The sequence below is a fragment of the Canis aureus genome, chromosome 1 (genome assembly GCF_053574225.1).
Source record: "Canis aureus isolate CA01 chromosome 1, VMU_Caureus_v.1.0, whole genome shotgun sequence".
NCBI classification, from domain to species: domain Eukaryota; kingdom Metazoa; phylum Chordata; class Mammalia; order Carnivora; family Canidae; genus Canis; species Canis aureus.
The window spans coordinates 22,543,539-22,569,170 of NC_135611.1; the positions used below are offsets into that span (position 1 = coordinate 22,543,539).

Sequence of the window (25,632 nt, forward strand, 5' to 3'; positions counted from 1 at the left end):
AGTCTGATGTGGGACTCCACCCCAGGACCCCAGGATCATGCTCTGAGCTGAAGGCAGATGCTCAGCCACTGAGCCACCCAGGTGTCCTTATGCTACATTTAAAAATTAAACTTCAAAGTCTTAAAATCATGAAATATTTTAAAGAGAAAGTGTTGAGAAAAATCAAGGAAAATAATAGGTTGCAGTCTTGAAAGCAGGAATATACAGATCAAGTGACAGGTGAAAAGAGGAACTGCCCAGGTGACTCAACTAGTTTAGTGTCTGACTCTTGATTTTGGATCAGGTCATGATCTTAGGGTGAGAGATTCAGCCCTGTGTTGGGCTCTGTGCTCAGTACAGAGTCTGCTTGAAAATCTCTTTGTCTCTGCCCTTCCCCCACCCACTCTCTCTCTCTCAAATAATAAATAAATAAAATCTTTAAAAAATAAAGAGGAACAACAATTTCTACCAAATAGTAGGTATTCTTGTATGACCTTTACATACGCAACATAATTTAATCCTAAAAAAAAAAAAAACTTGGGAGCTAAGTAGTACCATCTGCCCTTTATTATACAGTAAAGTCAGGCTCAGAGAAGTTATGTGGTTTTCTTGAGATCATGTAATGTCAATGACAGAGCTGGGATTACACTCTGTGGTTCTTTCATATCCTGTTCTGTTAATTCACAGCCTAATTCTGTTCCTCTGTTTATCACTTTGAAAATCAAAGAAATTAAAAAAAAAACCTGATTATCATATATTCCCATACTTGTCTTTTTTCAAGGAAGTTTCCTATAAATGACTTTATTTGATTCTATTAACGATTCCACTTTAAAAGACACACACAGGCCATGGAGATATATTATCTCCACTTACTGATGAATGATGAGCAGAGCTGAGATTGCATATGGTCCCCAAAGTCCTTGCTCAAGATCTCCTGCAGGTTCCTTTATGCCACAGTATGTACCTAAGGAAGTGGTGGATGAGGTACTAATAGCACCCACCTGTTGTCACCTTCTCTGGAGAAAAAGACCGTGAAGGTTTGAATGTTCCCTTTGGCTTCTGCAGGTGGGCGCCAGCTGAGACGCACAAACCGACTGGACACCAGCACAGGGACCACATCTCTGGGAGCAGAAGGGAGGACACTGGAGCTTGGTATAGCTAGGGAGGAAGAAGAGGAGGCTGTCAGAGGAAATGTACAGACCCAGCAGCAAACCCAGTATGGGCCATTCTACAGGAAGGAAGAAAAACAAGGAAAATCAAACAATCAGTAAATGGAATCAAAGGTATATCAGAGGGACGCCTGGGTGGCTCAGTGATTGAACCTCTGCCTTCGGCTCAGGGTGTGACGCTGGGATCCTGGGATCGAGTCCCACATCGGGCTCGACGCAAGGAGCCTGCTTCTCCATCTGCCTGTGTCCCTGCCTCTCTATCAGTGTCTCTCATGAATAAATAAATAAAATCTTAAAAGAAAGGTATACTAGAATTTCTTGGAGCTTATGAGAGGGTAGCTAACTAATAACATGCAATTCTATTGCATATTTGTCCAATTTCCTTTACTCATGGGATCTGTAATAATTAAAAATGTCTGTTTAGACATAGACAGGGATAAATGCCTCAGGTAACCGAGCCGTTTTCACAAAACCAAATTCTACTCAGAGCCTGATTACTGTGTTTTAGATACAATTCGAAGGAACAGCAAACCAAAGTCTATGGGAGCAAACCAAAAGTAGAAAGAGTTCTCACAGACTCTTCCTTTCTGCTAGAAAGGAACTGATAGAAAAAAACCCTTCTTCTACCAGACATAAGATGCTCGCCCCATGCTTGTAGGATATCACTGTAGGTACAGCTAAATTTAACAATTGTTAATCACAGGAATAAGTCATCCACGGTTGAAGAACTAGTTTTATAAATATTTGGGACATTTATAATCTGTAATAGAACTTTCTATTAAATGTGTGTGTGTGTGTGTGTGTGTGTGCATTCATAGTTCATTTTATGTTTTCAAGTTCCCAAGGGCAGGAAATCCACATTCATTTTGACAGGTGATTTCTAGCTCCAAATCACAAGGACCCATTTGCCTACATTTAATCTTCAAACTGGCTTTTGTGGGCTATTTTCTCTAGTTCTTTCCAAACTTAGTCTCGGTCCTTGCATTCACTCTCTACAGAGGCAGACTGAGTCGCTATTCCTGCTACACACTACACTCCTGTTAGCTGGAAAATCCCCTGGGGTGAGGGGGCCTATCTCATTCCCCAATGGTTCCAGAAACATTATCAATTGACAATACACAACCAGTTGCACAGAGAAAGAGGTTTTAAAGCCTCGTTTTTGATCAACACAGTATTTGAAACAAATGGCAGGCTAGAAGCAAGTGAGTCAATCTTTTGTGGCAGAGTGGTGAGGAGAGGGAAGAGATTGATGCCTGGATATGCAGTATCTGTCTTAAAAATATGGGTGTTATTAAACCTCCTGACAAAACCCTGTACTTCTACCCACCTGGACATCTCAAACTAGCACGCTTATGTGAATTTATCCCCCCCACCCCCGTCACTGTCCACTCAGCCTACTTCTCCTCCCAGGCTGCTCAACTCACTTGTATACATCGTCCTTGTGACTGTACAGCCCAGAAACCCAAAGGGTATCCCCTACCCTTGCCTCTAGCTCATCCCTTCTAGGACTACCCCCGCCCCTGGACATCTGGTAAATCTACTCTGTGTTTGCTCCACTGCCACCGTCCTTCTGTCTTCTCCAGCGCCTCTGCTTCCTTTCCACTCATCCCCCCTCAAATGTATTCTGTGTACAGCATCCTGAATAAGTTTATAAGAGGACACATTTGTTCATATTACCTAATATTTATTTATCCTCAGTGTCTACTCTTTACCTCAAGGAATCTCCAAACTTTGAAATGGGCCCACTGGGCTGGCTCCTGTTTATCACTTTTCTTGGTCTGCCTTCCTCCACAAAGAGGCCCTAAGAAAAGGATTTACATGCAAATAATTGATTGGGAAGGTGGGAAGTGAGATGGCAGGAAGTGAAGCCTAGGAAAAGTGACTTATCTGGCAGTTAGCACTCTGGGAAACTGGAAAGCAACTCTACTGGGGACTCTGGGGCTGTTGTGGCACAGGCCTCTAGGTTATCTGTCTTGAGGGAAGCAGACGGAGGTATTTATCCACCCCTCCTCCACCGCTGATTGAGGTGATTTCAAGGGCCATCCTGCATAATAGCCTAGTATGTTCCTGTTGCCAGAAAAATACCACTTTGGAGAGAGGTTTGCAAGATTTCCATCCAGTAGCTCCACTCATCCAAAAAAATATTCATAAAGTGCCTACCCAACCCCAGCCCTTCTAGGTACAGAGGAGACAAAGGCAAAAATAGATGAGGCATCCTTCATGGAGCTCACATGGAGGTTCCCTGGCTTTTCTCCTCCATGTCAGATGAGGAATGAGTGCTGAGTGTTATGCTGAGTTCTTAACACGGTTTGAAGGAGGCACAGGTCACACAAAAGCATGAACACCCAATCATCACACCTGAGAATGACAAAGGATCTGTAGGCTCCCTGGCTTTTTCTTGCTTGTATTAATCAAGCTCTCTCCATGTAGGTCCCCTGGCGACCCCCCAAAGCCTTCCCAGAGCTACTCCCACTCGAGACCCATCTCATCCACCTAACTCCTGCTGTCCCTCTTCACTTAGTTTAGTGTTGTCTTCTCTGGAAAGAATGACCCAAAGTATTTGCAAAATATCCAACAGGTGATAGTTAATATCTACTATACAAAAAAAGTAAACAAAAAAAAATCAATAAAATAATAAAGAATCTGATTTTATTTTATTATTATTATTATTAGAATCTTATTTTAAAGTAGGGCTCAACCTGACAGTAAATGAAGTGTGCATTAAAATAAATCTAAAAAGTCTGTCAGAATCAAATGTATTAAAAAAAAATCTGTCAGAGAAGCAAGACTTTAGAAAATGTTAGTATCTAAGGTTGGCCAGGATGTGACTGACACTCTCTTACATTGTCAGTTGAAGTTTCTAAGAGTCGGCTTTTTAGCAGTTATTTTGGCAAAATCCTTTAAAATGAAAAATATTCATACCATCTGACCAAACATTCTCAGGTCTATACATTTATCATTAAAAAAAAAAAGTAACCCCTTTATCTATGTATCCTTGCAAAATCATAGCTCATTTTCTCAAAATGTTAATACCTACACACCTTACCAATTTAAAGCAAATGGGATCATCATTATATTTTTTTTTTACAAAAGATCTATAAAAATAAAGTGTGATCAATGATGACTTGTAAAAATCTTTTGAGAATCCTCAAGAAGTTAGACAAATTAGTTTTAAAACTACAGGTGAAAAATTTTCAATTCCTTTTTTCCCCAAAGGCATCTAATTTAGAGATGGTATCACATCAAAACTGGGTTGGCTTCCCCACCTATTCAGGGGCTGCCAAGAAGGAGAGCAATGGGGGTCTGTGCACGATGCTTTTCTCTTCGGGGCCTCCAGGAGTGCCTTCTCACAGAGCTAGTCTAGATGCAGATGACACAGATAAATCTCAGAATAGAATTAATCATGAACTCTTTTACCTCAATTTAAACAGTCCTCGTTTGAAAAGGAGCAGACACATTTTTAACAAAGGGATGGCTCCTTTCTTTATACAGGGAATTAATTTTGTTCTTACTAATCCTCCATGCTTTCTCTCAACAGTAACTCGTCTTCACATAAGGTCTCAATAAGGAACCAATCAGGACTTTTTTCTTTGCTCTAGGAGGCCTAATCTCCAGGCTGGCCCTAATCTCCCTGGCCCATTACTGTTGCCATGGTTACAGCTTCTTTATCTGTTGTCATGGAGAAGAGGAAGCGAATTTACCATACTATAACATAGTGTTGGGTTTTTTTTTTTTTTTTGGTTTTTGGTTTTTGTTTTTAAGAATCTCTAAAAAAAATAATAATCAGGGGCACCTGAGTGGATCAGTAGCTGAGTATCTGCCTTTGGGTCAGGTCATGACCCAGGGTCCTGGGATCAAGCCCCACATCAGGCTCCCTGCATGGAGCCTGCATCTCCCTCTGCCTGTGTCTCTGTCTCTCTCTGTGTCTCTCATGAATAAATAAAATAAATAATATTATTATTATATTATTATTATATTTTTATTATTTATTTATTTATTATTTATTTATTTTAATAAAATATTTAAAATCAATCAATCAATCATAGAAAAATCCAGGAAAAGGAAGTGATTTCTGAAAATAATATAACTCCAAAAAATAGTTTTAGTTTCTAAGTCACTAGTTACTACTATTACTACTACTACTACTACTACTACTACTACTACTACTACTACTGGTACTGGTACTACTACTATTTCATGATGCCATTGCAATAGTCCTGGTAAAAATTACATTCTTGGGTTAATTTTTCTATAAAGTCATGGTCTGTTTAGATACTAGAGAGTTTTTTTCTCTTAGAATTTTACTATGTAATGTTTACAGGCCTTAATTTTTCCATGAGTTTATGAACTCCCTGACCTCCACTCTCTATGAGGCACATGAACGATAATAAGAAGTATTCACAAACACATAAAAATATTTAATTTGCATTAAACATCAAACCTGATAGGCTTATTTCCTTGTCATTCCCCATATTGTTAACGAAAATACTATAAATTTAGTCACCAGATCAACTAGATGTTTTATTTGCTGCATTCCTTATTAGCCTTCATATTTAAGTAAAATATAAATAGGTGACATTAGTAAAATTAAAGGAACATTTAACTGTTCTCAGGGCAAACTCTATTCCTTTTCCTTTTGTATTTTTTTTTCTTATCATTGTTCCCTTGATCCCAAACTCTAGCTTTTAATTGTCCAAATGAAGAAGTAGACAAAATTTACATTTTGATATAATGTTTTTATAGTTTACAAAGTAATTTTGCAAACTTACCAAAAAGAAGCTCAGGTGTAAATGATTGAGATTATTAAGAATAGCACTTTTTTCCTACAATTTCATGGTATTTTCAATATTCAAAGAATCATGGCTTTCGAGCTAGTATATTGAGAACTTCAGTAAAACTAAGAAATATGAATTTTAAAATAATAATGATTTGAAACCACTTTTTATTTTAAATTAATATGAGATAAAAGTTAATGATTTCCATAATATTTCATTAAATATTGAAAACTTTACATAAAAGAACGTAGTGGGTTAGTATCTAAAATGGAATAATCAATATTTATTGAATGTCTATCAAGTTCCTACTGTTATGCTTGAAGTGAAGAATTATTTTTAATTGCTTCTCGGCCTTTTAGCTAAGATCAAGTATAGTATCTGTTCTTATCAGTTTAATATCTAATACATCCTCCATAAGAGGACAATGTGTTAAATGGATTTTTGGAGCAGGAGATGGAATAAGAGCTTGTTCCACCCACTCCACACATTGACCTGGTATTGTAGTACTTCCTGGAATGGTGCACCCCACAAAACAACAATAAGAACAACAATAAAAACCATATTTAAACTATAGGTTTTTCCCTAAGAGAATGAGGAACTATTTTTAAGATGTAAGGTGTATACATATAAGACGATTACAAGAAGTCTCTTTTAAATTCCATCCTAAATTTTCAGTAGGGTGGTTGTTTAGAAATCAGAACACACGTTCTCACTAGACCATTTCTATCCTGTTCCCAGAATCCTATTTAATTGATCATTTTACAAACTATCCTAGTAGTAGTGCTATGAAATTTCCTTTAGTAAACCAATTTATGTATCCAATCATTAATCCATCCAATATTCATGGAGGGATTACGATGCATAAATCATTGCATGAAGGCTTTTTTAAATCCATCTCCCAATTCCAGAAAGGAAAGCCAGCTCCGTAATGAGTAATCTCCCTGTCCCAGCTTCACTGACAAGGACCAGTCTCCTCCCCCGTCTCCTATTGCTCCTCTACATCCCAGTTCTATGTTCTCAGTTGTCTCAGGCAGGGGTAAGCCTGAGAAGGATGTAGGGGAAAGTCTCTGGGGTCACTGATCCTATCAGGTCCATGAAAACCTCATGCTTTCACCTCTGCTACTTTTGTGTGCTGCAACCTGAGCTGGAATACCACCCTCCAACGGCTCTGCTTCTCTGACCTGGACTGCTTCTTCAGATTTCTGCTCAGGTAACACCTCACTGATTCCCACCCTGATTTTGGAACCTCTAACTCTGGACCTTCACAGGACTAGGAGAAGTCCCTTCTGGAAATTTCCTACATGGAACTCTAATGGTCTAGTCATTTTTTGGTATCCTATGCCAAATTACATATTCTGTAAGAGTAGAAGGCAAGTCTACACTGTTTATGACTCTAATAGCCAAATCTAGTACCATACATTTAGTGACATCCTAGGTATCCAATGCATTCTTGTAGTGTTAGCTAAATGAAAGGTACTGCAAACTTGTGAAATTCTAATGTTAAGACTTTGGCTAAAAAATTCCCTTTCAGGGGCACCTGGGTGGTTCAGTTGGTTGAGTGTCTGCCTTTGGCTCATGTCATGATCCCAGAGTCCTGAGATCGAGCCCCATTTCAGGCTCCCTGCTTTGCAGGGAGTCTGATTCTCCCTCTCCCTCTGCCCCTCCCCATTTGTTCTCTCTCTCTCTGAAATAAGCAAATAAAAATCTTTTAAAAAATTCCCTTTCAGAACGCTCAAAAATGGGTATTTGAGATTATGTACTGGGAGGGGACTGAGCTATTACTATAAGCTGGTCATGTTAATCATTATTACTCTGCTAATAAATTACAAAGTAGATTAAAAAGCTGAACTCTCAGGAAGATTCCAAGGGAATGTATATTTATGATGAGACTACTTCATTTCAGACCAAATGAGAGGGGAACATGTTCCTAAAATCCAACTATGTGCCAAACAATGCAAAAGATGTCTTCATATAGGAATAATTCCTAAGAGTAATAATTCTTTCATTAAGAAGCAGAACAGAAGCCTGAAAAGTCTGAGCTGGCCTACACATCCAGAAAAGAACCTGGGGATCTGTTATAGGAAGTGTGATTCTTATCCCCAAACCATATATCAAAGAGACTTGCCAGGACAAGGTTGCATGGTAAGAAGAATTACCTATGGCCACACAAAGATATAAGATGAAAAAAGAAATTCTGGAGAGTAATATCATATCAACAGAGATAACTACATCTTTCAGAGTTTGAAGTCTTTCAAAAGACATAGTGAGAGGAAAATAATATCCGGTAAACTGGCCAGTCTACACGTGTGAACCAATTATATTCTTTATTCTCACTTTATTTATGAAGGTACTTTTTAAAAGAGTTTATCCAAAGTGGAGCAGACCTCAGGCAGCTTGGGAAGGTGGCTAGTCCCTCATTTATGTAAAAAGTGGATCTGACTAGAAAATTACAATTAAATGGGGGGGGGTGGATCTCTGCTCTGCTACTCTGTGACTATGCGACTTGGAAAGCTATGTAGTTTCTCTGAGCCCTACCCTCCACATTTAAACACTGATCCAATTTATTTGACATGCAGGGCTACGTGATGATGTAAAATGGGAAAGGGCTGCTCATAGTACCTGGCATATGACATAATACTCAGTGAACGGTTATTGTTATTTATGTCTTCAGATCCCAAAAGCAGAAAGTCTGCTTCTGCTGGCCCGGTTCCCTGATATCTGGTTGGAAATCCAGGATCCCTATTGGAAAGGCTCTGGGAACAATTTGGGCTAAATCTGATAGGTCAAGTGAGACGGGGACAAGGGTGCCTCCTCCATGCAAGGATAGGACTTGGTCACCTCACTACCTCTCTCTATTTCCTTTATCAGGTCGCAGAGAAAACTCATCCTTTGTTTTCCCTTTTGTCACCCGCATGTCTACCTCGACAAGAATGTACTTCATATCAGGTCTCTTCCTTCTCTATATTTTCTTACTAATCATTTTACCCTTCCCATCTGTCACTATTCAAGGTTTTGTGAGGCCACCTTTAATCATCTTTCTCATCAATGTCGCTTCCTGGCATTTTTTACCAACTGTAGGAAAGCTCTGTTTCTACCCAGTCCCCAGCTCCCTTTGTTTCTATCTTTCCCTTGAGTCTATGTCATTGAATTGCTAGTCATTATTTATCCCTTCTCCATGCCCAGGGACCCCAAATGTGCCATTTCAATCATTCCCCTGTCACCAGAGCTTCCTCTAGGGATAAAGACTGACAAGCTGTGACATCTCCCCTCCCATCCTTCATGTGCCTTTATCAACATTCACCTTATCCCAGCCATATGGCGCTTTGTCCTGGGCTGCCATGCAATCTTCTTCTCCAGCCGTGAAGAACATCTAAAGAACACGTGCATTGCTGATTCAAATCAGCATGGCAGGCTTTAAGAAGCAGTGTTTTTTTTTTTTTTTTTATGCAATTACCTTTGGTAATAAGAAACTACCAAAATAAAACAGCTAACAAGCTATGTTATTAAAAAATAATTGAATCAATGCTAAGTAGTCTTAATTTTTTTTTTTAAGTAACTGAATTTTTCTGGTATGAAACTCAAGTAAAAGTAAGTTGAAAATAATACAAATTAAGTAGGAAGAACTAAAAGTTTAAGCTATACTTTTTAGTAATATAGACACTACTAAGAACTGTTTTTATTGTTTCTGGATACCAAGTGACCCCCCCCCAACCCCCAGGAAAAGCAGCTGCAATCATGTTTGATGGCTCTGTGAGTTCCCTTAATCGCAAACTTTCAACTTTGTCTGTGGGATTTAAAGTACATTTTTAAATCATCTATTTAAAGCTACTGTATAAATGTACCCGTGGAAATGCTCATTGCCTGGATGGGCTAATTTCAATGTTCTGAAATGTCTTTGAGAATAAGAATATCAGAACAACACACTCACTGATAGACAAGAAGAGAAAGAGTGTGGGAGGCAGCATCTCAGGCCAGGAGTGCATTAGCAGGGCATGGAGGTTTATTAAGCATCCGTGTGCAGTACACTTGGCTCTAACCCCTAGCTACTCATCCTCAAATTTTATAGCCACCAAAACATATTAAAGGGAAATAAAAGAGGACATAAAACTAAGATAAATTATTACTTATTCCAATTGAGTTTATACAGGTAGAACCTTATATCACCACAGTGAAGCCACTGAAAAGCTACAGCAGGGCACAGAATGCATATGAAAGATGTTTTCTTAGAACCCTGTTTCTTTTTGAGTTTGTCCTTCTAGGCCTATATACATCAGAGAAAAAGAGAGAGAGAAAGAGAGAGAGAGAGAGAGAAGAGCACAAGTGATAGACACAGTCCAATTCTTTTTTCTTTTTTTCTTTTTTTTCTTTTTTTCTTTCTTTCTTTCTTTCTTTCTTTCTTTCTTTCTTTCTTTCTTTCTTTCTTTCTTTCTTTCTTTCTTTCTTTCTTTCTTTCTTTTTTTTTTTTTTTCTCAGTCCAATTCTATTCTAGTTCCCTTTCTGGGAAGTGAGATGGTGAGCATGGAGAACTTGCAGCCGCAGTTGAGTGATCACTCACATAAGCTCACCTTTTTTTTTTTTCCTCTTTTTTAATGCACTGAAGTGAGGAAACTGATTGCAAAGCTGTAAACCATAAAAGAGGCTTATTGGCCTGAACCTAGCACTCATACTTCAAATCTATTAAGTAAGCAAACAAAGGGAATAACCACCAGAGATGATTGATTAAATAATAAAAACACATTATATACTCATAAACTGGTTGTGCATCAAATTCCAGTATTTTGGGGGTCACTCTAAATAGAATAGTATTAATTCCTACAGAAAGGATGGGTCTTTTACAAAGTCTTGTTTGATTTTTTTAAATAATCAGTAAATGTGTTGATTTACCCAAAGACCCATATCAGCTTGAATTATGTATGGCTGATAAATCTACAGAATAATTTCAAATATAATATAGGGCATGTGTTATTCTGAAATACAGGATACAGGTATCCAACTATGATAATAAATGTGTCTATGCTAAGTTTGATTCTTGGTTGCTATTATAACTAAAGCAAAATGTGTGTTTGACCTATATTCACATGCTTATCATCATCAAGAGTATGAAGGATTACATTTTTTTTTTTCTGGAGCAAAGTGAAAAGAATCCTAGGACTGCAATTAAGAGGCAACCTGTATTGTGTTTCAGTCAGTTGCTGGACAGATACCTTCTAGGGTACAGGTACATTATAAGATTGCTACTACTAAGGTTCTATCATGCTGGGAAGCAGCAATATCTTCCATCTTTGTCTTTTTTTCCTATTTGTTTTTCTACTTATTTATTTTCTTCTCTGAAGCTGATTCATCTAAATTTGAGAAAGAATTTGCCTCACAGTCCATTTTGGGAGTAAAGGCTGTATTTAAAGATAATAAAATGCAGAAAAAAAGTTTGGAATTAGAATGCTAAATTAGAATGTTAAAACAATGGAGTTCTGTGCCAGATCCACTACTGATTATTATACCACCTTATTATAATGTCTCCTGTCTCTGATTTTTTCCATTATCAAAACACACAGGGAGTCAGTTGTGACAATATGACAAAAAAACAGAGCCGATGAAGAAAAATATTGATAAATATCACTATATGGAAATTAAATATGTATGGAAAAGCATAATGAATGACATTAAAATATGTAGGTCAAACTGGAACAATATTTTTTAATAATATTATGAAAGACTGACTTTCCTAATATGCAAACAGTCGTCACAAATTGATTAAACTAATTACTAGTTTAGTTTACTACTTACTTGTAAGAAAAGAAAGAGGCAGAGTAAGAAAAGATGGGAAAATGGTATCAGCACACTCAACTTTCAATATGTTTGAAAATTCTTACTGCCTCCTCATAATAATTATTAATTCCATCAAAAATAATTATTTCACTATAAGGGATGTCACCATAAAAATTACAAAGTATTGAGACACTGAGTGGCTCACTTGGTTAAGTGTCTGACTGGCGACTTCAGCTCAGGTCATGGGATCGAGCCCCATGTCAGGATCTGCACTCAGCAGGCAGTCTGCTTCTCTCCCACTCCCACTACCCTTTCTCCCTACCCTACTTGCATCTGCCTTCTCTCTCTCTCTCTCTCTCAAATAAATCTAAAAAGAATAAAAGGACTATGGCCTTCACCTTCAAGAGTGAAAACATTTGTTAAGTTTCAAACGAGAAGGAAGTCCTCATTCTCACACCTTTATTTAACACAGTACTAAAAGTCCTAGCTGCAGCAATTAGACAACAAAAAGAAATAAAAAGTATCCAAATTAGTAAACAAGAAAAAAAGCTTTCAGGGGCACCTGGGTGGCTCAGTGGCTGAGTGTCTGCCTTTCACTCAAGTCATTATTCTGGGGTCCTGGGACCAAGTCCTGCATTGGGCTCCCCTTGGGTCTCTGCACTCCTATGTTTATTGCCACATTATTTACAATAGTCAAATTATGGAAGCAGGCAGATGTCCACTGATGGGTGAATGGATAAGGAATGTTGTGGGGTGTGTGTGTGGGGGGGGGGGTAATATTACTCAGCTATAAAGAGGGATGAAATATTGCCTCCCTGCTCAGTGGGGATCTTTCCTCCTCCTCCTCCTCCTCCTCCTCCTCCTCCTACTCCTCCTCCTCCTCCTCCTCCTCCTCCTCCTCCTCCTCCTCCTCCTCCTTCTTCTTCTTCTTCTTCTTCTTCTTCTTCTTCTTCTTCTTCTTCTTCTTCTTCTTCTTCTTCTTCTTCTTCTTTTCTTCTTCCTTTTCTTCTTCTTCTTCTTCTTCTTCTTCTTCTTCTTCTTCTTCTTCTTCTTCTTCTTCTTCCTTTTCTCCTTCTTCTTCTTCTTCTTCTTCTTCTTCTTCTTCTTCTTCTTCTTCCTTTTCTTCTTCCTTTTCTTCTTCTTCTTCTTCTTCTTCTTCTTCTTCTTCTTCTTCTTCTTCCTTTCTTTCTTCTTCTTTCTTCTTTTCCCCCTGCTTGTGCTCTCACTCTCAATATCTCTTAAAGGAATAAATAAAATCTTAAAAAAAAAAAACAAAAACAAAACAAAAATGAAAAACAAAGGCAGCTCGGGTGGCTCAGAGGGTTAAGCGTCTGCCTTCGGCCCAGGGCGTGATCCTGGTATCTCGGGATCAAGTCCCAGGTCGGGCTCCCTGCATGGAGCCTGCTTATCCTTCTGCCTGTCTCTGCCTCTCTCTCTACAATGAATAAATAAATAAAATATTAAAAACAAAACAAAACCAAAAAACTTCTTTCTTAGAACAGCTTTTCTTGCATTCTGAAGACTTTGGATCATTTCATTTTCATTTGTCTCCATGTATTTTTTTTTTATTTCTTCTTTGATTTCATTGTTGATCAATTCATTTGTTTTTGTTTTTAATTTTTTTTTTAAATTTATGATAGTCACAGAGAGAGAGAGAGAGAGGCAGAGACAGAAGCAGGCTCCATGCACCGGGAGCCCGAAGTGGGATTCGATCCCGAGTCTCCAGGATCGCGCCCTGGGCCAAAGGCAAGCGCCAAACCGCTGCGCCACCCAGGGATCCCCCAATTCATTATTTAATAGCATGTTACTTAATCTTCATTTATTTGTGTTCTTTCCCAATATTTTTCTTATTATTGCTTTCTAGTTTCATAGCTATAGTCAGAAAAGATGCATGGCATGATTCCAATCTTTTTTAATTTGCTGAGAGTTGTTTTGTGGCCTAATGTGTGATTTATTCTGGAGAATAGTACATGTACACTTGAAAAGTATATTCTGCTGTTTTAGAATGGACAGTTCTAAATATATCTCTTAAATCTATCTGGTCCAATGTGTCACTCAAAACTACAGTTTCCTTGTTGATTCTCTGTTTGGATGATTATCCATTAATGCAAGTGAGGTGTTAAAGTGCCCTCTTACTGCATTACTATCAGTTAGTTCCTTTATGTTTATTATTAGTCAGTTTATGCATTTGATTTCTCCCATATTGGGTGTAAAACTATTTATAATTGTTAAATCTTCTTGTTGGATTGCTCCCCTTATAATTTTATAGTGTCCTTCTTTGTCTCGTTAAGTTCTTGTTTTAATGTCTTTTTTGTCTCATATCAATATTGCTACCCCAGCTTTCTCTTTACTATCATTTGCAAGATAAATGCTGTTCCAACCCTTCACTTTCAATCTGCCTGTGTCTTTAGGTCTGAAATGAGTCTATTATAGGTAACATATAGACAGGTCTTGCTTTTTTATCCATTCTGTCACTTTATATCTTTTGATTGGAGTGTGTAGCCCATTTACATTCAATAATTGATAGGTGTATACTTACTGCCATTTTGTTGCTTGTTTTATGGTTAATTTTGTAGTTCTCTGTTCATTTCTTTTCTTGCTCTTCTCTCATGGTTTACCAGCTTTCTTTAATGATGTACTTGGATTCCTTTCTCTTTACTTTTCGCACATCTATTACTAATATTTGATCTGTACGTACTATTAGGTTTATATATAACCTCTTAAGCATATAGCAGTCTATATTAAGGTGATGGTTACTTAAGTCTGAACCTATTCTTTAGTTCTCTCACCCCACTTTTTAGGTATACAGTGTCATACTTTATGTCCTTTCATTTGATGAATCCCTTGACTGATTTTTATAGCTATACTTAATTTTACTGCATTTGTGCTTCTTAATTTTCTTGCTCCTGCTTATCATCTTTCTTTTCCACTCAGAATCCCTATTAACATTTCTTGAGCTGGTTTAGTGGTCATGAATTCTTTTAACTTTTATTTTTCTGGAAACTCGGTATCTCCATCTACTCTGAATGACAGCCTTGCTGGATAGATTATTTTTGGTTGCAGGTTATGTTATCTTTCACTGTTTTAAACAAATCATGTTGTTCCCTTCTGGCTTTCAAACTTCCTGCCAAAAAATCAGCTGATAGCCTTTGGGGGATTCTTTATATGTAACTGCTTTCTTTTATTTTCTTTTGCTGCTTTTAATTTTTTTCTCTTTATTACCACTTTTTGCCATTTTAATTACTATATCTTGGTGTGGATCTCTTTGGGTTGATTTTGTTGGGGGATCTCTATGCCTCCGGGATCTATTTCTGTTTCCTTTTCCAGATTTGGGAATTTTCAGCTGTTGTTTCTTCAAATAAATTTTCTGATCTTTTTCTATCTCTTCTTCTGGGATACCCAAAATGCAATTGTCATTATGCTTGATGATGTTGCTGTATTCCTTATATCTATTTTTTTTCTTTCTTCTTTTCTGCTGGATTGCTTTCCATTACTATGCCCTCCAGGTTGCTGATCCATTCTTATGCTTTCTCTAGCCTACTATTTATTCCATCTAGTATATTTTTAATTTCAATTATTGAGTTCTTCATCTCTGATTGGTTCTTATGTTTTCTATCTCTTTTTTGAGAGTTTCCCTGAGATCCTCCACTCTTTTCACTAATCCAGTATCTTTTGGGTTGTTACTTTAAATTCTTTATCAGGCATGTTACTTAATATCCATGTTGTTTAGCTCTCTTGTGCTTTTGTTCTGTTCTCTCATTTGGGACATATTCCTTTATCTCTTCACTTTGTCTAACTCTCTGTGTCTGTTTCTATGTTAGGTAATTTGGCTATGTCTCCTGGTCTTGAAAGTAATGGCCTTATAAGAATTGGTCCTATAGTGCCCTGCAATGTCCCCAGTTCACTAGAACGTAGCACAACAGAGGTGTCTCCTGTGTGTATTGTGTGTGTGTCCTACTGTTGTGGCTGAGTTGCTTTTGCCTTCAGCTCGATCATTTGCAATGACTCTTTTGCTAGTTGTGGGTTGGGTGTGGTTCCTGTAGTGAGTGAGTATGAGGCCACCTTGGGCTTCAGTTGTTAGACAAGGCATTTGCCAGAGCTGCACTAACACTGAATTGCAAGATATTTTCCTTGTGTTGTTCTGGGAGAAGTTTTAGTAGTTGGGTAAATCCTGTGGTCAGATCTATATCTGCCCCCAGTCTACTGTGGGGTTGCTACCCCAGTACTGTGGGTACTGGTATGTGTGGTTACCATCCCCTCTTCCTGGGGCATGAGTCACTTTGGAGTGGTGCTGGCCCATTGGGGCTGCTTGTACACTGCCAAGCTTGCAGCATAGCTTTGAAAGAGCTCTGGCTAAGGATGCATTGGAGAAGGCAGGCCCACAGGAGAATGCAGGGGTGGGCTGTGTAACACCACACAAGTTCCACATAAGTCTGCGATGGGAAGGGGCCCACAGCTACCAGAGAAAACTCCTGCCCAAGCTGGCATGGAGGCAGTGTGTCTGAAGAAAGGGAGGTGGGGCATGCTGCTAATAAGTTAGGTGGAGAGCATTTCTTCTATGCTGGTTTCAGCAATTTTTTGTTTATCTCAGGTGGGGGGAATAGGGAAGGAAATGGTGCCATCAGCTCTTTTGTTCTTAGGGCACTCTCCCAAAGATCTCTGCCACTCCAGCACATGCTCTGAGATAAGTAAATAAATCTTCATATATATACTCTAGGCATTTTTTGGAACTGCAGATTTTATACTATATCTCAGCAGGACTGTTTGTTTTACTCTCTCTTTAAAGGTGGGGCTCTGCTTTCTCAGCTGTCCTTGCTGTTTTTTAACATTTCTGGTGTTAAGCCTCACTGATTATTGGGCACCTCTGGTTTTCAAATCAAATATTATGGAGATTAATTTCTCCCATGTGGATTTCCTGTGCTTGGGAGGCCTGACCTGGAGTCTAGTCCTCTCCCCTCCCTGTTCCCATAGCATCCCTCACTCCAGGGGAGAGTCCCACAGATCCATTTGGTTCCTGACTGTATCTCCGCCCTTCTTATCCTCTTTAATGTGACAGCTTTCCTACATTTAGCTGTGGAGAATCTGTTCTGTCAGTCTTTGGGTAGTTTTCTGGTTTACTTACATTGATGTGTGTGATATCTAGTTGTGTTTGTGGGATGAGGTGAGCTTTAGATGGTCTTATTCTACCATCTTCCCCAGAAGTCCTCATCCTAATGTTGTTTTTTCTAGTTTTGACAAACAGAATGTGGTAATGGGAGATGTTAACAGTGGAGATATGAGTGAAGGGTATACAGGAGCTCTGTAGTATCTTCCCAAATTTTCTGTAAGTCAAAAAAAAATATATATATATATTTTATATATATATATATATAATATATATATATATATATATATATATATATATATATTATATATATATAAACAAGAGGAACTGTGGCTTTGATTGTAGTTGATAAGCCAATCCCAATGCCCTTAATACTGTTTTTTGTTTGTTTGCTTGATTTTAGCTGAAAGTAGACTCCATGAAGACATGTGACAAAAGGAAGCTTATCTATTAGAAGTACATCATTTCACTCTGAGTCAAAAATTAGGGGGAAAAAAAGGACAGTGTTAAATTTTAAGATTCTTGGTGTGGTCAGACTTAACAACTCTCAGTAAGAAAAGATTAATTCTGGAGGGTGGAAAGGGATGTGCACACTGACTTCCAAATACAGACTTAGGACAAAGCATTCAGGTTGTGACCATTGATCTGGAAATTGCCATCCCACTCAGAGTGCTTATGATTCAGACTGAATACCTGAGTACCTGATACCACCTGGCACCAATCTAGCTGTGAGTCCACTTTGTATTTCATTCTAGGAAGTAATGCATTAGATTCTAACTAAATTCTTATTTCATTTGTTTTTCACCTATATGCAGCTAATAAAATTAAAGATGATAGAATGGAAAAACAGTTTTGCTTAAGTTGACAAAATAAATTCCCAGAGAGCATGGACCTAGCTAATCACCATGTTTGTAACATAGGGAAATTCTCAGGTATGAATTTTGATATCTGTTCTCAGTTGATTTTACAGCATATGACCATACCTAGGGTGGCTCAGTGTTCTATGTACTTCCCTGAGAAGTACTGAATAGTCTGCAAAGGATGGTAAGAAAAAGTAATAATTACCAAAGCAATACCATTCAAACTTATGGAAGGAAAACTGCCATTTGTAAATGCATAACCAGGGAGAGGATAGAGGGGAGAAGGAATGAAGAGAACAACTTGCTGAGGGAAGTCTAGAAAACTAAAATTTATTGACGGGAACCCTTACATACCAATGACTCAGATGAAAAGACCAAAAAAAAAAAAAAAAGATTCATAAAATCTAGGCAATTAAAATAATGTTTCTAAAAACTTACATATCACAGATATTGCTAGTCTAGAGTAAGAATATCAAAGATTATTAAATCTAGGAAGAACTTGCAGATAATTTAATATGACCTCTACATATGACAATTTCTGATTCCAGCAGATCTATAAAGTCCATTTTGGTTAACAATTTCAACTTCTTTCTCCTCTAAGGCTTTTATTCCATTTTTTTACTATATGCAGTTATAATAAATAATTTTAAATTTTACTTTGTATTTACTCATGTTTGCCCTCTTCTTCATGCATCTTGGCTCAAAAACATAGCCCAGTTTGTTTGTTTTTGTTTTTTAGAGGATACCTACCTATGTCTATTCTTACTTTCTCACCTCTTGTATTCAGATAATTTCACCATTTTTAGCTGCTTAAAAACACAAAGTTTGTCACTAGGAAATTTCATCATAATTTTGTCTACATAATAACCTCAATCTAAAGAAAGCTATAGTTATCAAATCAATATCAACAAGTCTGGCAGATTTTTCTCTGATGGAGGTTTCACCAGGGACCATGCTATATAAAGATTTGCCTGACTCTCATGGTACTGATTGTAAAATTTAGGGGTAATTGTTAAAAATGTCATAAGTTATCTTAATGACTTATTAGGGAGCTTCCTGTGCCATTTTCACTCTGAAAAAATCATTATGTGCTATCAAATCTATTTATAACTCATGCTAAAACAACCATTTCTAAAAATTGAGTAGATCCTTGGGGTGTAGGATACTGGGTTGAATAAACCAATGACCACATTTTCTATCCTTCTGTATCCTTCTTGGTTTTATACCTTTTATAAAACTTCCCTCTCAGACCTTGTCTTTCCCATCTTAAAATCACAACCTCATCCCCCTCTATTACTGCACACTGACATTTTCTTCCTCTTTTTCCTTAGCGTATATTAGTCTTTATTCAAGAACCCATTCCCCTCCCCCTGATTATATTAGCTTCCCTTCTTGAACATATCTACCTTTATCTCCCTTTTTGAGCAAATTTAATGGCCCACAGTTTTTAAAACACAAACATACCATTATTTTTATAATGATAATAAGATGGAAACTTGTCTATCAAATCCTTCCTATTAATCTCCATATGTTATTTATCTTGTTAAATTTTGGTATATTTGGGGTATATTTAAGACAAAGTCACCTTCAAAACTCTCCCTTCCCCATTCTTAGTTCTGCTTCTCAGCTTCCTCTCATAAACATATTACCCATACGGAAACATCATGCTAAAATATGGCAAGATAACTTCTGTGAAAGAATTCATTTTCACTTCTATCAAATTAATCTGGATTGAGACTGAGCCATGCAGATAAAAGCTTGTTTAATTTGGATTTTACCATATGTTTTTCTAATATATATTTTAAAACTAAGCAAATCTGTTTCACTCAGACTGGAGTAGTTTTGTATATAGATTCTTTGAATAATCTGAAGAGAATAAAATGACATAAAACCTTTTATTCATCTGAATTACGGTTTGTCTTTTGATTTTATTTTATTTTTTAATATTTTATTTATTTATTCATGAGAGACACAGAGAGAGAGGCAGAGACACAGGCAGAGGGAGAAGCAGGCTCCATGAAGGGAGCCCGATGTGGGACTCGATCCCGGGTCTCCAGGATCATGACCTGAGCTGAAGGCAGCGCTAAACCACTGAGCCACCTGGGCTGCCCTGGTTTGTCTTTTTAGACTAGAAACTCCCTTATAACAAGGCACACATCTAATTTGTACATTTATCCATTTGTCTGATCATTTATTCATTCAAAATATTTTTGCTGAGCACCTTCTACATAGTAGGCACCATTCTAGGTGATAGAAATGAAGTAAAAATGATAATTCTCTGCCCTCTTGAGGCTCATGTTCTTCATTCATATCTTCCTTGGTGACTGATTATTGAATGTTAATAAAGTAGAAGCTCTAGTGATCACAGAGTGGGGAGATTAGGCATTACTTGATGTTTTTAGTTTCGAGGGGAAAAAAAAGTTACACCTAAAGATTAAAGGCATTAAAGGACAGTGTGTAAGTAAAGATTCCAGAACCAAATTGCTTTTGCTACAATAGTAGGTATGTGTCCTCAACTAATTACTTCACCTTTCTGGACCTCAGTTTTCTCACCTATAGAATATGGATGATAACAGCAGTACCTAACCCCTAAGACTGTGTTGAGAGTCAACTGAGTGCAAATTTATAAAACACACGCAAGAATGCCTGTCTGAAAGGAAGCACCCCATAAGTTTCTTTAAAATAAAGGAAATAGGGATGCCTCGGGGACTCAGTGGTTGAGCTTCTGTCTTTGGCCCAGGGTATGATCTCGGAATCCGGGATCGAATCCCACATCGGGCTCCTGCAGGGAAAATAAAATAAAATAAAATAAAATAAAATAAAATAAAATAAAATAAAATAAAGTCTAAGGGGTGATGGGAAAGAATCACTAGGAATTAGATCACAAGACAGTGCTTACTGCTTCAAATTTTACCTAGTGTACTACATAGGGCAAACACTTTAATCATGCTTTGCTTCTGTTTTTCATTTATTTATTTATTTATTTATTTATTTATTTATTTATTTATTTATAAGATTTTACTTATTTATTCATGAGAGACATGAGAGAGACAGAGGCAGAGACACAGGCAGAGGGAGAAGCAGGCTCCATGCAGGGAGCCCAACGTGGGACTCGATTCCGGGACTCCAGGGTCACGCCCTGGACTGAAGGCAGGCGTTAAACTGCCGACCCACCTAGGAATCCCCTGATTTCATTTAAAGACAAATATAATAACATAATCTTCCACTGCCTCTTTACTTGGGTAGAGTGAGTCAAATGACTTCTTGACCCCAGAAGAAAGTTGTGTAATTAGAAATAACACACTCTGCTGCCTTTTGCCCCATTAGTTGCTAGCCCCAGTGGAGTGGTTTAGGCTGGAAAAACACAAAAACACTAGACAACTCTGGTTTTTTTTGATAAGGAATTGTATCATCACTGTTTCTTGAATGATCCCTATGTAATAGGTATCGTGGCAAATCAGTGACATTGGGTGGCTTCTACTGCAATTCTGCATCATGAGAGACTTTGGGTTGTTCAAGAATGCACCTAAGGTCACTGATCACATAGCAGAGAATGTCGGCAAACCCCAGATTTTGGCTACAATAAAACCATACAGTTTGCCTGAGAACAGAGAATATTACAAACTTCTGTAACCACCATCTGTAGTTGCTTTTCTGATATTCAAAAATGAATATTAAGTGTTGAGTGTTGTGCACTTGTCATGAAAAAATGTATTAGATAGAAAAAATATTAAAAGTCATATTTCTCAGGTTAAAATTACTGATGCATTTGCAGTATTTAGTAGCTGTCAGAGTTGCAGCCTTATTTTACTGTAAACCCACAGGCATATCGTTAATGTCATCTTTGAAATATTCACTAATTCAATGACAGAATTGTAAATTCTTTTCAGTCTAGAAGGTATAGAGCCACCTGTTATTTTGAAAACCTAAACAACGTGTATTTAGTACATGATAAAATTAAGAAAGCTACCACTGTAGGAATCACAGATGCTAATTTGCTGGCATAAATGTAGAATGATATATTGTACAATCCTGGCAATTATGTCAGAAATCAGTCTAGAGTAATTCATTAACACCTTTTCTTCAGAAAAAAAGGAAGAAGCTGACATCTGTAACTAATATTATGATCTATGTTATTTTACATTATGTTTTTGATTTTATGAACAGTAGGCAACCATAAGATAATTGAATAGCTAATTATTAAAATACTCCATTTTTATATTCAGTCACTGTTCAAGAATGTAGATTCATTTTGCAAATTATAGGTCTTATTTTACTGATGAGGAAGAAGGAAATCGACAACTTTCGAGAGGCACATTAACTCCTTCAGAGCCTGATGCAGCCTGTAAGGACATGCCTGAACCATAGCATAACTACTCTGGTCCCAGAATTTTGTATAAAAACCAAACCAATAAAAATATTAACTCAAAATTTAAGTGCACTAATAACACTTATTTAAAGTTGAATCACACTCCACTTAAGCTATTCTGAAATATATACATATAAATTTACTTAGAGACATTATTTGTTTAAGCATACCATTAGGTAATTATTTATTTCAGGGATCCTCTATTAAACAACTGTGATGACTAAATCCTCAGGTGACCCAAATGACCTGAGGTGACTGCAGTTCCACTGAGTACAGTTAGATTTGTAATCAACAGAATATGCAAAACTGATGAGACCGACATTCCCTTACATTATATGGCAAAGGTGATGGAGTACTCTCATGATTAGGTAACATCTTATAAACCTCTGTCTTAGAAGACTAAAAAGAGAGCTACTCCTGTTGGCCTGGAAGAATGAGCTGCCATATTGTGAACTGCCTAAGAAATGGGCCACCTGGCAGGGGACTGTGACTAGTCTCTGGGATCTAAGAGTAGCCATTGGTAATGGTCAGGAAGAAAATGAGGATCTTGATCCTGTAGCCAGAGACAGATAAATTCAGCCAACGACCTAAGAGCTTGGAAGTTGGCCATATCCCAGTAAGGCTCTCATGAGACCTCAACTCTGACAAATATCTGGATTGTACCCAGGTGAGATCATGAAGCAGAAAACGTAATCAAGCTACGCTTGGGCTCCTAACTGATGGAACCTGAGAGATAATAAATGTGTATTATATTAAATTGCTAAGTTTATGGTAACTTGTTATACAACAATGGAAAACTAATACAGCAACCTACCATATAGGTTAATATGAGAAATTTTTCAAAGGTCAGTTATGTGTCTCCTTCCTAGGAGAGTAGAAATTATTGAGCCCGCTAGAGAAAATTTCAATTGTCTTCAGAATGGCCCTTTGGAGCCTGAATATTCAATATATATCAAGGATACTGTCAATTGAATTTCTCCTAAGAGTACATTCTGAGCAATATGAAGTTTTCATTCATATGCACAAATGGTTTAGTATGATTAGAGACATGGTAAATCTGTGGTAATTCTCTAAATAGTGTTCAAATGATGAGAAATAGATCTTTTCATTTTTTGAAACAACTTTTATATTGAGGTATGATTTCTGTTCAATGGACTGCACTCATTTGAAGTATATAATTTCACAAGTTCTGACAGATGCATAAACCCATAAAATTTCCACTAGAATCAAGAAGCAGATCCTATTGTTCAACACCTAAAGTTCCCTCCTGTCCCTTGTAGCTACCCCTCCTGCCATCTCCAGTTCCTGGCAACCTGTGATCTGCTTTCTGTCACTACAGATTCGGTGTGCATTTCTAGAATTTCATATCTGTGGATTCATATACACACATTGTTGTGTGTGTTTGGTCTCTTTCCCTTGATACAATGTGGATCCTCTAAATTATTTCATCATGTTGTGAAACTGAAAAAGCAGTGCACTTAAAACTCGGTATCTTAGCAATTCATCTTTTGGTGTAACAACTACAAGTCCCAGCATGGCAATGATGCGTGTTGCTCCTTCGGCACTCACTCACACACACCTGTGTATATATTATAGGAGGTTTACTCTTTATGGGAATATGATATTCACCATTATCTCATGCTTATGCATATTTTACGACCATAGATATTTTTCCATTTCTGTTTGGCTCAAAATGAACAAAACACTGATCATGTTTGCAGGGGACAAAACCAATTGGAAATAAGGTCATAATGACTGCTTACATTTATGCAGTGAATGGCTCTCAGTAATTAACTGACATCATATACTAGAAAAATCAATATGAAAAATGCCCACGCATAGCCCTTCTATTTCAACAGAGGTTGCTTGCTCTGCCTCTGTCTTAGCATCAGGCCATATTGAGCTGCAAGGCTTTGGTGACACCTGTCATAATCAATTAGTCAGGTAGAAAAGTGGTGTAAAAACATGGCTTGGAGATTGAGAGCAATTCAATCACCCTCAAATGTTCCCTCAGGAAATGAAAAATCTGTTATTCCATTCAGCAACCTTTGATTTGCTGAACACTATTTTCTTCCCCCATCCATGCAAACTAAAATACATAAATAAATACAGAAGACTTGGGATCCTTCTGGGGAGAAAAAAAAAGAACACACAACCTTGCCCAGCTGAAAGCAGCTCTTAGCTCCAGATGGCAGTACTCTCAACTGTAATCACATTAGAAGAGGAAGAATGGATTAAAAATTACCAGCAACACTCACACACACAAAAGAAAATGCCTACAATGCTAGAGAGTTTTATCTGGACATAGAATGCTGTAAAAAGCAAAATGTCATATTCCATTGTCTTTTCTTCCTATAATAAACATAATCTTTCAGCTGGTATTCTTGTCCTATGATCCTTAACCCACAAACCCTAATGAAAATATATTTGGAATGATGAATCCTGACTTTCCACATTCTTATTTCATCTCTCCCCACCCTCATCTCATGAGCTTAAGGTAGCCAGGTTACATGATCTTTGGAAAGAAACTTTTTTCTTAAGTGGCCCCACCCCCAGTTTTCCCACTACCACCAAAGTCCAGCTCCAGGAACTCAGAGTGGCATAGCTTTTGCTTCAGTCATCCCAATACACTGAGAAGCAGAGGTTCAGGAAACGTGTCTGGTGGACAGATTTGGAGACTCCACTATGCAAATGTGTCTTCAACAAGCAAAAACAAATGCATGAAAATTTGCAAGCAATTATGAGTTCCTGGTGTTGTTTTTCTTGCCAAAAACTATGCCTAACAGAACTGCTAACAACCTAGGACTAATACCACAGAGGGACTCTTAAGGGTGACAACAGTTATAACACTGGCACAAAAGAGTGAGAGTACGCTGCCAGGGAATGGGGAAATAGAATTTCCAATTTTGTCTCTGATGTTTGCAAATGTCGCCTGCATTTGCTGATGGAGAATATCACTCTTCTGCAAATCCCACCTCTAGCCACAGAGTCAGAAACTGGGTTAAATATATCCATCCTTTGAAATCTCTAGGTGCAAGTAAATGTACAAAGTGAATTACTATAAGGAAATGACACCATGAAAGAATGTCAAAAAATAATTTCTTTAAACTGTAGTCTTCCCACCCCAGAGTCAAATTCTTAACTGAGATAAGCCATTCATTGGGCTCTTAGGTTTTGACCTACCAACAGGCTAAGTGAAATCCATGTCTATGCATAAAAAGTGTGTCACTCAACGTCGCTCTGTACCTTTAGTGACCTGCAAAGAAATCTTGTTTATAATTGAAGAAAAGTGGGAAGCTCTAGTAATGGTGATATTTTTGAAAAGCATGTATATTATTTGTAAATGCTTATATATTTAGATTGAGAGTATAATTCATAAGCATACAAGGTCCAAAACCCTCTTCATACACAGCATATAAATGCTACTTCATTATTATTCAGCTAAATCAAGCATAGATTATATAAAACTATAATTAATGTAGAAAAGCTACCGTCAAATGACTATAATTAAGTGTATGTCCTGCTTTATTAGGATTGACTACCCATAAAGATATTTAACACACCTTTGCCTTGTCAACACATGTACTGATGTTCTAACAAATCCGAAGTA

General features: G+C 37.5%; 1 protein-coding gene, 1 non-coding gene and 1 pseudogene across 8 annotated transcripts in view; 1 reads left to right on the forward strand and 2 right to left on the reverse strand.

The window, feature by feature from the left end:
• Positions 1 to 25,632, reverse strand: part of DCC (DCC netrin 1 receptor) — a 1,086,625-nt gene that overhangs the window by 331,541 nt on the left and 729,452 nt on the right. For all 7 annotated transcript variants that reach the window (XM_077892657.1, XM_077892647.1, XM_077892640.1 and 4 more), the window contains one exon: positions 981 to 1,137. In XM_077892657.1, the coding sequence (XP_077748783.1) occupies positions 981 to 1,137 (157 nt within the window). The remainder of the gene's footprint in view (positions 1 to 980; positions 1,138 to 25,632) is intronic.
• LOC144289560 (small nucleolar RNA U13) lies at positions 3,408 to 3,524 on the reverse strand (annotated as a pseudogene).
• On the forward strand, positions 6,263 to 6,452 carry LOC144289379 (U2 spliceosomal RNA). The gene has a single exon (XR_013357278.1). It is a non-coding gene; the product is annotated as a U2 spliceosomal RNA (small nuclear RNA).